The sequence below is a fragment of the Pithys albifrons genome, chromosome 20 (assembly GCF_047495875.1).
Source record: "Pithys albifrons albifrons isolate INPA30051 chromosome 20, PitAlb_v1, whole genome shotgun sequence".
Lineage (NCBI taxonomy): Eukaryota > Metazoa > Chordata > Aves > Passeriformes > Thamnophilidae > Pithys > Pithys albifrons.
In genome coordinates this window covers 9,747,928-9,762,736 of record NC_092477.1, presented here as the reverse complement: position 1 = coordinate 9,762,736, position 14,809 = coordinate 9,747,928, and the positions used below count along the sequence as shown (strand labels likewise).

Here is a 14,809-nt window from a genome sequence, read left to right as displayed (position 1 = left end):
TCGCCGGCGACTGGCTGATGGTTTGGCTGGAGAAGTGCCTGCAGGGGAAAGGAGTTTCCTTGGCTGAAATGAACTCAACAGAGTGCTGGTCTGGGCACTGGTGATGCTGGCAGGAGCTGGGGGTGCTCAGCCAAGTGGAGACACTGTGTTCTGCAGGATCAGGTCCTCTGTCACCAAGGGAGAGCTGGGGAAATCCCTTTGCTGGGGCAGCAGTTTGGTGTAGTATAGGGACCTCCATGCTTGACCTGGAGCAGAGAGCATTGGTAAGATCCAATCCAGGCACAAGATGTGGACTGCCTTGCTGTGCTTCCCATGGCAGGACACTTTTTCATCCTGACCCAAACACCAGCCCTCAGGCCCACCAGAGCTGACACCCAGCTCCACTGAGCCTCAAGCATAGCTCTAGAGCAGGACCTCCGGGAATGATGTACTACAGGACCTGCTCTGGTTGAGCCCAAACCATGGCCTGGCCATGGGCTGGGAAGTTCCAGCACCACTTTCACAGCAAATTTAGCTCTTTCCTGGCTCAGCCCTTGTGCTGGCATGGCAGACAGGATGGCTCTGACACAACCACCTCCACCTAAATGCCTGCTCAGGTCCAGGAGAGCCAGGTTGGAGGAGGAGCAGGAATGTGGTCTGGAGTCTGATGGCCCAGGATCCCACCAGCAGCTTCCTCTTCACTCAAGGATGAGATGACTAATTGGTTTTCTTCCTTTTTAAGACTGACTGCAGAAGTGCCCCATTTTCTTGACACTTCTGCACAGCTACACCAGATATTTCCAGGCCAGACTGGTGTGACATGGGCAGATTTGAGCCGTTCACAGAGTGGGTGAGGTCCCTGCACAGCCAGAACATTGCCAGGGGGATCAAAATGTGACAAAGCCCCCCAGAAAGCCCCTGGCAGCCAGCCCTACCTTCTTCTCCAGAGCTGTGGCTGTGGCCTGCCACTGGCTAACTAAAAGAAGCAAGAGGAGACTGAAAGATCTGTCCTTTAGAGACAGTCCTGGCCCCTTGCTGAGTGACCTACAGCGCAATGTTGAGCAAGAAAGTTCTCTGCGTGCCTCTATGCAATGTGGATGGAGATGATTTATATCATGTTAGTGTGAGGGTTTCACCCATGGAGATTTGCAAAATATTGAGTCTAACTGAAGAAGCCAAAGCCACCAAGCTGCTCTTGCCATCAGATTCCTATCAAAAAATATCTCTGGGCAATTTGAAAGCCACAAGTGACTGTGGTGACCCCAGGTATGGTCATGGCTGTAGAGTTTCAATGGCATTAAAAGCCTTCCCTTTTCTGTGCAGGCTTCATTTTACCTGTCTCCAAAGATTACACATTCCTGCAAGAACCTGGAGGAGCTTCCAGACGAGTCACACTTGGTTCAAATTTTTAGCTATGCAAAGATTTAAGAAAAAAAATTACAAAGGCTTTTCTTTGACTGGAATGAGTCTCTCATGGAAGTCGAGCAGTTTTGTGCTGAAGGCCATCAGCTATGCAGCATTGCCAACCACAGGCATTCAAAAATCATGAGTCAGACTCCCCAAAACCCTAAGACTGGTTTCATTCCCTTTTTGGATTTTGAGCCTTGAAGCATCACAGTTTCAAGCTTTTTTCTTCAAAAAAATGACATTTTTTTGACCAACTGGGTGAGAGCTGAGACCCTCAACATTGTTACTGGGCTCCAGGACTTATGACTGTAAAAAAACAACCCATTAAACTCCATGAAATGAGCAATAAACCCCTGCACTGCCTCTGTGAATTTGGCTGTGGGGAGGCCACCCAAGGACAACCTAAAGGTACGAGCAATGGAAAACTGGTGACAAGAAATGAGATGTCCTTATCATTAATGGTGATGTGCTTGTCATGGGGCAAGGGTAAAGAAAGAGGAGAAGGGGAAAAAAACCCTAAGGAAAACAGCTGCAGGGATACCTGTGAGGAATATGCATAATAGGGTTATTCAACAGGGAGACGGGAAGGGGGATTTTTTTTTAAGAGCAAGTATTCAGCTAAACCTGCCTGAAATGGGGCCAGGCCTTATGGAGAATGGATATTTTAAGTGGCAATTTATTCCACTAATAAAATAAGAATGATGCAGGTGCTTTGGCAGGGCTGGGACCAGGAGTGGGTGAGAACTGTGGTTGATCAGAGCAGGGGCTGCAGCACCAGCCCTGTGAGGGCTCCGGCACAGCTGGTGGCTCTGCCTTTATGGGGCTCCTTTTGCTGGTGCCACAGCCCCAGTGTCTGGATTCCATCTGTCCAGAAAGTGCTGCCCACACCAGCATCTCACCAACAGCCCTGAGCAGAGGCTGTGGTGGGTGGTGAGAGGTGTTTCATCCAGATGCTACAGCCACCTCTTCCCCAGCTGGGCAGGGAAGGGCTCATGCCCATGGGCTGCTCTGCACTTGCACCAGGTGTTTTCATGCCAGGAAGTTTCTTAATCAGATTCCCAAGACAAAACAGCAAGGAGACAAGAAATCCTTGTTGGCTAGATGGTGCCAGGCTGTTCAGATTGCCCAGAGCTTCTCTGGGCTGACCATGCTGCTCTGGAGCCACAGCTCTGGCACATCACCCTGCTGAAACCGGAACATCAGCCAGTTTTTCTTCATCATCCCTAAGCCCAGAGTGCACAAATCTAAGTGTTGTGGTGACGAAAAATTAGGCTCTGGAGTAGTGGAAGTGGTAAATAACACTTTGCAGTAGGCACTGAGTTGGCACAGCCATCAGTGAGTACCTGCTCACTCTGACACACAGAAGCTGCAACTTCACTCTTCACTTCAGGGTCATTATCACCATTATTCCAAACCTGTCAGTGACTGGTGACAAGCAACAGAGCAGCTTTTAATTCTGATACAATCTACACCACACACAGATGAAAGATCATCCTATACTTATCCCAAGGGGAATATACTCTCAATCCTCTCAGCTGGCACACACCCCTCATCCTCTGTTCCAACATACACTGCTTTAAAACGATCATCCTCATATTAAAAATAAAACAAAACTCTCTGTGTCTCTCTCCTTCACTGCAACGTCTGAGTTGAAAGGGTAGAAGTGCTTACAGAAAGCCATGGTTAATGTTACCCTGGAAGGATCCAGGACAGCATACCAGAACCTGGGTTTGGCATCTGGGAACCAGTTTGCAGCCATATATATCACCGTTCCTGCGTGCACTCTGGTCCACACAAAATTAGCCCTGTGGAATGTAGATTTAAAATTCCCTTTCCAGCAGTACTTAAATGTAGGAGCTAAAATTTGCTCTTTCTCCATTTCCTACCTGTTTAGGAAAGAAGGAACAAAGTCCCGGCCATTTGTTTTTTGAGTTCCTTCCCAGGAAGGTCTGCACAACCCATGTCTAGTGCTGTGGTGTTTGCAGCCTGAACAAAGACCTTTTAAGCAGCAGCAGCTCCCACCAGGAGCTCACCACCTGCCTGTCCCTTGCCTTGCCATTTATTTTGGGGTCTTTTTTTCAATAATAGCTGGAACATGTGTGCAACCTGGTGTGTATTTTTTCCCCCATGCCTACAGTGCTGGCTGCAAACCAACCACCAGCCCAGGCAGGGTGTGCAGCTGGGAGAGAAAAAAGAATAAAAACCCAACAACCTGTGGAATGTTTTCTTGATCCTGAGAGCTTCAACACTTTCCTGCTTGAGGAGTGCTTGCCATGGCTGGCACTTGCTGTATCCAGCAGCCAACGGGGTTTCCTTTGCAGTGGGTGCCAGCTGGATTGTGGGCAAATGATGGGGGTGAGGGGGATGTATTTAACAACTGATTGATGGTATTTTTCACCTGACACCATTTACCTTCTTCACTAGCACCATCTTTGCATGTCCTTGCATATGGTGGCTTGTTGCACAACTGCCATGTCCTCACAAATGGTCCCACAAGGGTGTGGGGGGCTGCTTTGTCCCCAGGTGGGGGCATCTGTCCTCACCAGCAGGTTTTGAGAGGTGTTTTCACCTCTCTGACACCAACAAAAGCAGAGTGGATCCAGTCTTCATAGCCAGGACTCCAGAGTGGTTGGTGCAACCTGTTAGCCCCAACCCTGCTCAAAACCCTCCCAGAGACAAGCTCTGCTGTGTCCCACACAATGTCCCTGATCACCTCCCTTGGTCCAAGCAGGTCATGTATAAATAACATGGAATAACAGATACAGAATCACATGTTGAGTCAGAATCACATAATATTCTGAGCTGGAAGGGGCCTATAAGGATCCTGAGGAAATGGCCCAGAAAAAGAGCAGGGTACTTCAGGGCGTGCTGGAGCTCAGCTCCACTTTCAGCTCAGGGCTGGACACCTGGGGAGCAGCAGGGTATTTATGTGCTGACTTGGAGGGATTAATTTTCACAGTAAATAGGGACACCAGAGTTTTTCAATATTTATTGGTCAAGATTCAGTTTTGCAGAATCTTGTGGTAAGTTTATAGCTTACCCAGGCAGGAGGGTGGCTGGAGATGTGTGGGCAGCATCCCGCAGAGGGATGCTGCCTGCAGCGAGCCAGGGAATGTGGATGGCTCCTGCAGCATCAGCTAAAACTGGGAGCCCTACCCAGCTTATTTGGTCTGTGCCCCCAGAAGGGCTTTCAGCACAGCCCTCTCAAGTTGGTGCTTTAATGCTGTGTGCCATTCTCTCTGCACACACACAGCCCCTCTCTCCCTGTCCTGGAACCCTTTCCCACTTACTGGAGTACTTTAAAGAGCACTTTTTACTCCATGCATGCCCGCCTTTCCTCCAGACCCCCTCCCGGGGGACAGACAAGCCCATCCTATCAGCCTCAGAAATGGTGGCTCATATCACAGCTCACGCCCTCCTCCCCAAACCCGCAGCCACAAAGGCAGTTGCTCAAGCATAACATTCCTGCTCCCTGCGTCTCGGGAACAGCTGTGCCGAAAAGATGCCGAGAATCCCTGCGAGGCTCCAAGGAAAAGATATTAACACAGGAGGGGAGCTGCACTGATATAATAAAAAGCCATAATAAAAGAGAGAACCACTGAGTGGATTAGCAGCCCAAGCGCCGCTTGGCTTTTGGTTTCCTTTCCTTCAGCTTTCCTGCGCCGCACGACTATCTGCTCAAATTCCTCCATCCCGGAGACACTCAGCTCCTGAATTTCAGACAGAACTCTTGGAGGTGTCCAGGCTGCAAAGGCTGAGGGCATGGCTGGGAAACTTAGCTGCACTTAACTGCACTAAGGGCACATAGGCATGGGCAGCAGGAGTTGGACACTGTGTCACACAAGCTCCCCGATGCCTGGGCTCTGCTACCTTAGGGCCACCTCCTACACATCTGCCCTCGTGGGGAAATAAATTGCAGATTTGGAGTTTGGTGTGTATTTCTAAAGTACGTAAAGGTAGTAGGATACACCCCACTGTTTTAAATGCCCCATACCAGTTCGTCCCTACTTCATACAAGTGTAGAGCAGAGATTCATAGAATATCCTGAGCTGGAAGGGACCCACAAGGAAGGATCACTGAGTCCAACTTCTGGCCATGCACAGGATCCCTCAAGAAGCCCACCTGTCCCTGAAAGCTTTGTCCAAAAGTTCTGAGAGAGCTCTGTCAGCCTCGTGGCCGTGCCCACTGCCCTGGGGAGCCTGTTCAGAGCCCACCCTCCCTCTGAGGGAAGAACCTTTTCTTAATAACCAACCTAAACCTCCCCTGGCACAGCTCCAGCCATTCCCCCGGAGCCTATTGGTGGTCACCAGAGAGAATAGTTCAGTGCCTGCTTCCTTTTGTGACAAAAGAGAGTGTTTTTTCCCTATGGGGCTGCTCTAACAGCACTGACGCAAGCTCAGCACAGTATGCTGAGGTGGGGTGTCCCCATAGGGGCAAGCAAACCCACAGTCCTCACCCAGCATGCACCCAGGCCCAACTCTGAGCACAACATTCCTCTTTGCTCCTTTAGAAACACTTAGTATGATTTTGGGGGCACAGAGCATCTGTTGCCAGGAGCTGCCAGCTGCATCAAGAATCTGGGATGAGACAGGAGCGCAGGGGGCGGCTGTGGTGGTGGCAGCTGTTCCCTGCCCAGAGCCCTCCCGGCCACACAAGGCATTTAAATTTTAAAGCACACTTGACACGGCTGTTTTCTCCACCATCTCTATCCAGCTTACAGAGATCCTGCCCTGGGAGCCTTCAGCCCACAGGGTGCTCATGGGTTCACTGGTGGCCAAGCTCCTTCTGCCCACCATCAGCACCTTGGTCTTCCTCCCCACCATCAGCATCGCAGCCAAGCGGCGTTTCCACATGGAAGCCATGGTTTACTTCTTCACCATGTTCTTCGTGGCGGTAAGATGCCCCTATAAACACTCCCCTCTCACCCCCCTGGCATGTTTTATCCCTTCAAATACCCCCTGCACCGGGTCTCCTTTGGGAAAAGCAGCTGATCTCACACAACAGCAGCGAGCGCGACCCTCAGAATATCCCTTTTTGGTTATTTCCCACCATGTGTGGTGCTGAGTATCTGATTCTTCAGTTTAGGATGTCCTTCGGGGTGGCCTTACATAGATTTAGTGGTGTTTTATGGTTGTGAAGTTAGGGACAGGGTCTGGGTGCAAAGAGCCTTGACTGATTTGCAATGCTTTGGAGCTGGCTTTTCTCTTTGTTTTACAGCTGGTAAGTGGCCATGCTGAATTTGGGCTTTAAATTGCATCCAGAATCTCTTGCTATGCTTCTGTCATTTTAGCCAAAAGCACATAGTAGTTGAATTATTGATTTTGCAAGTGCCAGCTGGGGATGGGAGCAATCCTGGAGTCAAGGAAGTTTCTGCACTGGGAAAAGAGAGACTAAAACACACTGAGAGATCAAGAAAAATATTTATTAACCCTTCACCCTGGCTAAGTGGCTTGAAACATGTGTTTCACCAGGCACCAAGTCACCCAGCATTGCTTTGTGTGAAAATAATGAGTAGAGAAAGTCAGTTGTCTGTACATAGACCAAATATCCCTATTCCTGCTCCCAGCAGTGCACTACCCTGTGCTTTGTATTCCTACTAAGTGACCCCGTGCAGACACTGGCTGAACACCCAAAGCAGCATTCCCACTGGGAAAAAAACTCCTATTTCATTCCATGGCAATGCTCTGCTAAAGAATATGAAGAAAATAGCTCAGCAACCCAACTGACACTGCATTTACCTCTATCTTGCTTCCATCCCAAGGCATCTTGTGAGGGTTGGCAAATCTCTTGCACAAAGAAACTGAGGCAGGGAGCAGGTAAAGGACATTCCTGGTGTGAAAAGCTCTTTCACAGCACCATTGCTCTGAACAAGGTTGGTCTCTTATTCCTAAGGATCCACCATTTGAGCCTCCAATTAAAGCACGATGCAGGCAGAGAAATTCTGCCAGTTCTATAAAAACTAGAGGACTAGTTAATACAAAAACATCCATTAGTGCCCCACAGCTCCCCAGGGAAGCCAGACATCTACAATTTCATTTTGCACTGAGGCTGTGTCTGCTCCACCTCCACAAGAAGTCAATAGGAAAATTGGCATGTGTTTCCCCGGCAGGTGGAACAGGTCCTCGCTGAAAAGATTGAAGAGGCAAAATGTCTGTGCACAGGGAAGGGAAGGAAGGGAAAGAAGAGAAGGCAGCTGCTAGTGTGGTCAGGGGGGTAGGAAGGGCAGCAGCTGCTGCTGCTGTTGCCTTTCTTGTAGCATCCCACTCCTCCTCCCCCAGGAGACCTCGTCAGAGCAGTGAAAGCATATGTCCCATCGCAGACAAGTGCCGCGACGCTGACCAGAAACACACTCTTTGTCTTCCACCCTTTCTTCCCCCTCTCTCCAGACTCCCCAAGCCCAGTCTCAAACAGAGAAAAGAATTACAGCCGTGGTGCAATCTTTTCTAGAAACTGCAGCGAGCCAAAGGACTTGCAGCAATTCCCATTATAAATAATATCAGCATCCCCACTGGGCCGTGACAGTGAGGATCGTTCCAAGGGCGTCCTGCCAAGCAGAGAAGGGACTTCTTCAGAAACAGCAGAGCACTCTGGTGCTACCACTAGAAAACTTGCAGGGCTGAGAGCTGGGAGGAAGAGGCAAGCGCCAGGCAAACACTGGGAGCATTCCTCTGATTGCACTGGAAAATTTCTCTTGGCTTGGTTTGCGTTTATGTTGCATGACAATGGGGTTTTTTGCAAATAACCTAATCAATGAGCTAATGGGCAGGAACCAGAGGCTTTTAAGGGAATGCACTAATGAGTGAATTCCCCAGAATTCAGACTCTGGCCGTATAAACCCTGTTTAGCCTTGACAGTGACCTGGCATCCATACACATTTCATCAGGACACTCATTTTGAATTGTTTTACAAGAATCTTTCGCAATTAGAACCATAACCCCAGAGTCCTCCTGCTGGAGAGGACGTCCCCCAGTGCCTGGGGCTCAGCTCAAAGCAGTTTGGTCATCAGATTGCAAATTCTGGCACAGACCAGGAGGCAAATTAAATCTTGTCTTAGTTTGTACTAAGAGAGAAAAATGCTGATTCTTGGGTAATTTGCAATTTGGAATGGTGACATTATCTCTCAAATATATTCATTACTGCATATCAGTGACCCAGGTGCATTTGACACTGTTCTGTTCTGGCTGGCCATCCTCTCAACAGCCAGAGTATTATAAACTACTTGATAAGAGCTTTTACCCGTACTGGTCTATGGGTAAGGAACCAGTTTTCTCATGCTTTTTTCTTTCTTTGTTTTTAATAGTTTTACCACGTATGTGATGGCCCCGGCTTATCAGTGCTGTGCTTCATGCGCTATGATATCCTGGAGTACTTCAGCATCTACGGAACAGCCCTGTCCATCTGGGTGTCCCTGATGGGTAAGCACTGGCCTGTCATGGTTCCTGAAGAGCACCAGCATTGGCAGGAAGGACAGGAATTTGGCAGCATCACTGGTGAGACAGTTAGTGGGTTCACCCCCCAGAAATGCTGCTGCCTCTGATTTTCCTTCTGCAGGACTTAGCCCTGAGGTTGTCTTTTATGGAATTTAGATTGTCTTTCATGGAAGTCAGATTGTCTTTTTCTTATTAATCCGGTTTTCTATCACTAATGCCTTGGAAAGTCATTGCATTCAGTGGGGTCCAGACATGCATGAAACTGTCCTGAGTGGTGACTGGGGGAGTTCTGCTCATAGAGACAGAGCTGTGGCACCTGGTGTTTGTGTTAGTTGGGTGTCCCTCTGCCTGCTCTTATGCATGTCCTTACAGCAGCAGAATTATTTACTTCAACTTGCAGAAACATTTTGGCTGCCTTGTGCTTTAGTTCAAGGCAGGACAAGACTATGAGATGACTTAGTTTGAAACTTCATATACCAGGGAATTTCCCATTTCTCCTCATTTTCCCCATACTGGGCTCATCAGCTTACCTTTTCTGACTTAGGGGCATTAAGAAATGCAGAATCTGCCACTTCCCTTAGTAGCGTGAGAATTAAAGTGTCAAAACAAATATATCATCCTAATTTATCAAAGCCTAGTCTGGACTGACGGGAAAGATTAGATCTGCCTATAAAAAGCAGAAATTAATTTCACTTCCTTTTTATTGGAAATCCCACCCCTTGCCCTGTTACTCAGTTTTGCTTTTTCCACATTCATTTCACTCTTTTTCCTTATTTTGTTCCTCATTTTCCACTGAAACAAAGCATAATAGAAATAAAAAATATATATGACAGAACTAAGGAAGGACAAAAAGTTCAAGTGTGTTATTTCCCCATTTTGCCACCATGATTTTTGGAAGGATATAAGCATTGCTGGCAGCAGAACAGAGCAGGGTAAGGAGTGAGAGATGTTCCAGCAGCAAATGCTTTGCTCAACAATTTGGACCATCTCTAGCCAGTCCTCACTCCAGACAGACAGTTCTCCCCTTGCTGAACTGGGGTGAACACTGCAATGTGCATTCCCACAATGCCCACAGGACTTTCCCTTGTGTGGCTCCAGGGATGGTGCAGAACCTACAGCTGGGATGGGGCTCCCTGCAGTCCCTGAGCCCAACACGAGCAGAGCCCATCCCCTCCACCAGGCACAGGTTCATCCCTCCTCCCTCTGCCACAAGCAGCAGCATCCCCCTTCCAGTGCATGTGACAGGACAAATCTTCCATGCAGGAAAAAATGAGTGGGGAAAATATTAACCTTAGAAATGGTTCTGTCCCTACCAAATGCAAGACCCAAAGTGGGCTCCCACACTGTTCATGGCACCTCAGTGCTCTCTGTGCTTGACTAGAAAAGGTAACAAGGCAAATCATCTCCAGAGGGCATTTCCAGTGGATAACAGCAGTGTCAGGGTAGGTCAGAGCTGATCCAGACACTTTGGCTCCTTGCAGCAAAATTCAACTTGATTGCTTCATTACTGCATTCAAAAATCTCACAAAAAAATACAAATCCTGGACTACAACGTTTAAAATATTGACCCGCTGGGAAACAACAGCGATTAAAATGCGGACATTATCCCTTAGCCAAACTCCCTATAAAACCACGATCCAAGGACATGGAAGGTGTGGTGACTGCAGCCCAGGGAAGCCTCTCACTGTGGTTTGTAAAGCCCGAGCGCACATGTGCGGACGCAGACCCTCGGGCAAGATTCCCGGAATGCAAATCCAGGACAGCCATAACACAGCTGTGCAAGCTGGAAAAGCATGGAGCCCACTGGGATCCATAACTTTTATCAGTTATTACCCCATTCTGTGCTAAACAAAAGCCTCTAATAATTTACTCACGCTGGCGACTTCCAGCTTTGCAAACCTCAGGCAGGTGCCGGCATGGCCAGGCAGCCTGGACTCCATTGCACCGACGTGCGTGGTCCCACTGGAGTGGTGGGATGGAGGCTGTGCTGGGGTGAGCTGGCAAGTTTGGGAGGGTTGAAGATGTAGGATGAACCCAAGAGCTGACTGTGGGCTCACTGGGTGCAAGAGTCTTTACAATTGCCTCTGATGTCTGGTTTTAGGCAGGAAAGGGAAATCATAGAAACACAGAATGGTTTGGGACTGTAAAACTCACCTCATTCCAACACCCTCTCCATGGGCAGGGACACCTCCCACTAGACCAGGTTGCCTAACTCAAGCCCTGTCCAATCTGGCCTTGAACACTTACAGGGATGCAACATGCACAACTTCTCTGGGTAGGAAGTCTGCTTTAAACTTCCACATGCCACACTGAACATCAGACCCCTAAAATCAGCTCCTAAGCCCACCACTCCGCTGCCTGAGGATGGTTCACTTAGCCCTCACGTGCCTCAGTTTCCCCAGCTGTGTGGCATGAGAAGGGCAAACCAGATGTGGGTGCAACACTGAGGGTCCCCAGTAAGGCTTTAGAGAGCAGCTGAACAAGGAGGGGGGATGAGCTGATGGTCCCTGTGCTTGGTGCCCTCAGCCCTGGCAGAGTTTGATGAGCCAAAGCGATCGACCTTCATCATGTTCGGCGTTCTCACCATTGCCGTGAGGATCTACCACGACCGCTGGGGCTACGGCGTCTACTCAGGACCCATCGGGACGGCCGTGCTGGTGATAACCGTGAAATGGGTACGTGGGGCAGGGCACTGGGACAGGGCTCTGTGGGATGCTCATGGCAGGGAAAGGGCTGAGCCCTGCAGGGATGGCCAGCAGTTTCATCCTCGAGATTCAGCTCTCACAGCACAGGCCACAGAGGTGATTGAGCAGCATTTCTGCTTCAACCCGAGCAGAAAGCAGGCAGACAGCAAGCAGCCTTTGTGATAAATGCCAGATTCAATCGGTCTGAGCAATCTACCACAGCTCCCATCCCTGCATTTCTAATCAGGGGGAACACATTTATGGAGTTTTTACAGCTACTCAGAGGCAGAGGGGTCTGGTAAACTGCCCTAGAGCCAGAGGAAGATGTGGATAAAACATGGTGATAAAGTGGGAAGGAATCTGCCTGCAGTCTGCCTGAGTCCAGCTGGGATAGTCAGGCACCACGCTGCAGCCTGTGCCCCTCTCACAGCACGTGCTGCAGACACAGGCAGGAGTGAGGTGGGGAAGCAGGAGTGATGGGATAAAAATTGCAGGAAGGTGCTGCCAAGCATCATGGAAATACAGTGGTGCAAGTCCCAGGTATAAACAGTTGCTAAGCCCATCTAACTGCCCAGCCAGCAGCTAAAAGCAAGTGACCACCATGGGGAGGGGGTGGGCAAAGAGGAGACCAAGGCATGGAACAACTGTGCATCCCCCAGCCCACAGATACTGTGCTGGGATCTGCTCTTCCAGAGACTGCGTTTGTGAGGGCACACACTCCCTGAGCTGGGTTTGAGGCTGAATATTAAAAAAAGACCAGCTTTATGGTGAGGAATGAGGCAGGAGGACTCATTGCAGCACACAGGCAGAGGTGCTCCCCACACACAGGCAGATCCCACAGCCTCAGGATGCTGTTCTGGGGGTTTTCTGTGGTTTTATCTCAGTATTCACAGGATCTTTTGGCTGCAGAGCAGCCAGCCAAATCCATGTGAATACACCTGGTGTGCTCTTTCCTTCCTTCCAGCTACAGAAGATGAAAGAGAAGAAAGGGCTGTATCCAGACAAGAGTGTCTACACCCAACAGATTGGTCCTGGCTTCTGTTTCGGGGCATTAGCTCTGATGCTGAGGTTCTTCTTTGAGGTACCTGTTTGCACACTCACTCTCTCTGACTTTACAAGGTGTAAGGTACTTTACCAGGATAGGAGACCTTTCCCTTTGCACTGCTGGACTGCACCCAGCCTTGGACAAAACCCAGCTCAGATGTGGGGCTCCAGGATTGGTATGCTGGGGTCTGGCAACAGGGACAAGAGTCCCTCTATGCCTCTTCCCATCCCGACCCCTGCTCCATTAGGGACAGGTGCAATACAAAGTAGCACACAGGGTGATGCTCACTCTCTTTTTCCCCCTTAAGTGAGTCAAAAGAACATGGGACACATTTTCTTCAGACATACATGGTCCTCAAAATGGCTTTGTCAAATGCAAGTGAGATTTTTTGGAAACTGGGCATGGGTGACTTAAGGACAACTCACAGAGGGACTGGATTCAACCCAGGCATGGCCGGATTCAGAGCTGGCTCACGCCAAAGAAAAGACTCTCAGTTGACTCCCAGGGGCACTCAATCCTGTGTTTATATCCTTTTGCTCCCGCCGCTGGCCAGTCTGTCTGTCCTGTGCCGATGGTCGGTCTGTCCCAGGCGGGGCAGGCGATAACCCCCCGACACAGCTGCCGGCCGTGCCTGCGCTCAGCCCCGCCGTTATGGCTGCTCTGTGCATTGGGAGCTGCGAGATACAACCTCACAGCCACCCCCAAGGATTATTTTTCAAAGCATTTAGTAATTGCAAATTCTAGCAGAACATAAAAATGTCACTTAGCAGAAGCCGCCTCCCCGCGCGCCCCGGCCTCGCCGCCGTGGCCTTTGCGGGGTAATGAAACACTTCATTCAAGAATTGGGAAATGTGCAAATTAGAACGTGTTAAATCCACTTTGCTTTATTTTTTTTTAACTGGAAGTCCTTTCTTCTCTGACAGCAAAGGGAGGCAGAAGGGTCAGGAATATTTATTTTTTATTTCTTTCCTTTCGGCTACTTGTGTAACTTTAATGTCACACACCTACACGAGCCCCCCAGCACTGCTGCTCCCACACCTTGCTAACACTCTTCCCACTTGCAGGAGTGGGATTACACCTACGTGCACAGCTTCTACCACTGCGCCTTGGCCATGGCCTTTGTGCTGCTGCTGCCCAAGGAGAACAAGAAGGCTGGGAGCGCTGGGACCCCTGCCAGGCTCGACTGCTCCACGCTCTGTTGCTGTGTCTGAGTCCCCCTGGCAAGCTGGGCGCTCGTGTTTCTGCTCTTGGGGCAATGGAGGTGTTCAGCCAAAAGGAAAATGCCTGACCACCGTGTTTTCACACTGTGGCACACTGGCATCTTTTCCCACCAGCTCTGTGCCTGTCCTGGGGTTTTCTTCCCTGGAAAGTCTTCTGAGAATCTTGTTTTAGTGGAAGGTGTTTCTACCTGTGGCAGAGGGTTTGAAACAAGATGGCATTTAAGGTCCCTTCTGACCCAAGCCATTCTGTGACCCACCTTTCCACTATCAGCCTTAGCAGAGGTTGTGCTTCCAGTTTGGTGCATATCCATACTTCTCCCTAAAGGAGCACTCATCTGGATTGAGACCTGTCTCCTGTCCCCAGAGACTCCTGCACTCCCAGGCTATGTCACCTTCTCCTGGACTGTTCCTTGCACTGATCTGGGAGGACCTGAATTGTCCCCTTCGAGCAGGTTTTCCCCATCTGAGCACAAAAAGCTTCGTTTGCAACACCCAGTTAACAGAATCTGTATTTTTTGTGAGATATTGACTATTCTATTTATGCATTCTCTCCATGTAAATAATATATACTAACACAGACTTTGCAAGTGTGCAATGCCAGCATTTCTTAAGCGGGGCAGGAAATTTTCCAGCTCCACTCAGCTCAGAGGAGGGCAGGTGCCAATTCCAAAGCAGAGCTCTGGGCACAGCCACCACAGCCCCCCCCAGCCTGGAGGGGACCTGCAACATTGGGCACTTTGTCCTTACAGACCTGTAGCAGGTGCCTCATTGGTATGGAAAGTACATGGAAAATTAGAGGCAGAGAAAAGAAGCTCCTGGAGGGATGGGGAGAGCTGTAAGCCTATAACATCTCCTCTAACAGACTATTTACTATAGCAGAAGTGTATGATTTATTTAGACTGTCTGGGAAAAATGCCAAGACTATATGTCATGGACAATTAGAGCAGTATTGATATACAGTGATGTCCACAGAAAGCCCACATTAAGCCTGGGCTCCTCTGGAAGAGAAATCCACCCCAGTCATTCATCAGAGCAACTTCCTGC

General features: G+C 49.4%; 1 protein-coding gene across 1 annotated transcript; it reads left to right on the top strand.

Annotated features, from left to right (window-relative positions):
* Positions 1-6,144: 6,144 nt before the first annotated feature.
* Positions 6,145-13,756, top strand: MYMK (myomaker, myoblast fusion factor). Its single transcript, XM_071574695.1, has 5 exons — positions 6,145-6,279; positions 8,687-8,801; positions 11,343-11,491; positions 12,465-12,581; positions 13,610-13,756. Exons 1-5 carry the CDS (start codon positions 6,145-6,147, stop codon positions 13,754-13,756), a joined length of 663 nt encoding a protein of 220 aa, XP_071430796.1.
* Positions 13,757-14,809: the final 1,053 nt, after the last annotated feature.

Coding starts and splice junctions, on each gene's coding strand:
- MYMK (XM_071574695.1), top strand. CDS start 6,145: ATGGGTTCACTGGTGGCCAAGCTCCTTCTGCCCACCATCAGCACCTTG. Junction 8,802..11,342: donor CATCTGGGTGTCCCTGATGG/GTAAGCACTGGC, acceptor TGGTGCCCTCAG/CCCTGGCAGAGTTTGATGAG. Junction 11,492..12,464: donor TGGTGATAACCGTGAAATGG/GTACGTGGGGCA, acceptor CCTTCCTTCCAG/CTACAGAAGATGAAAGAGAA.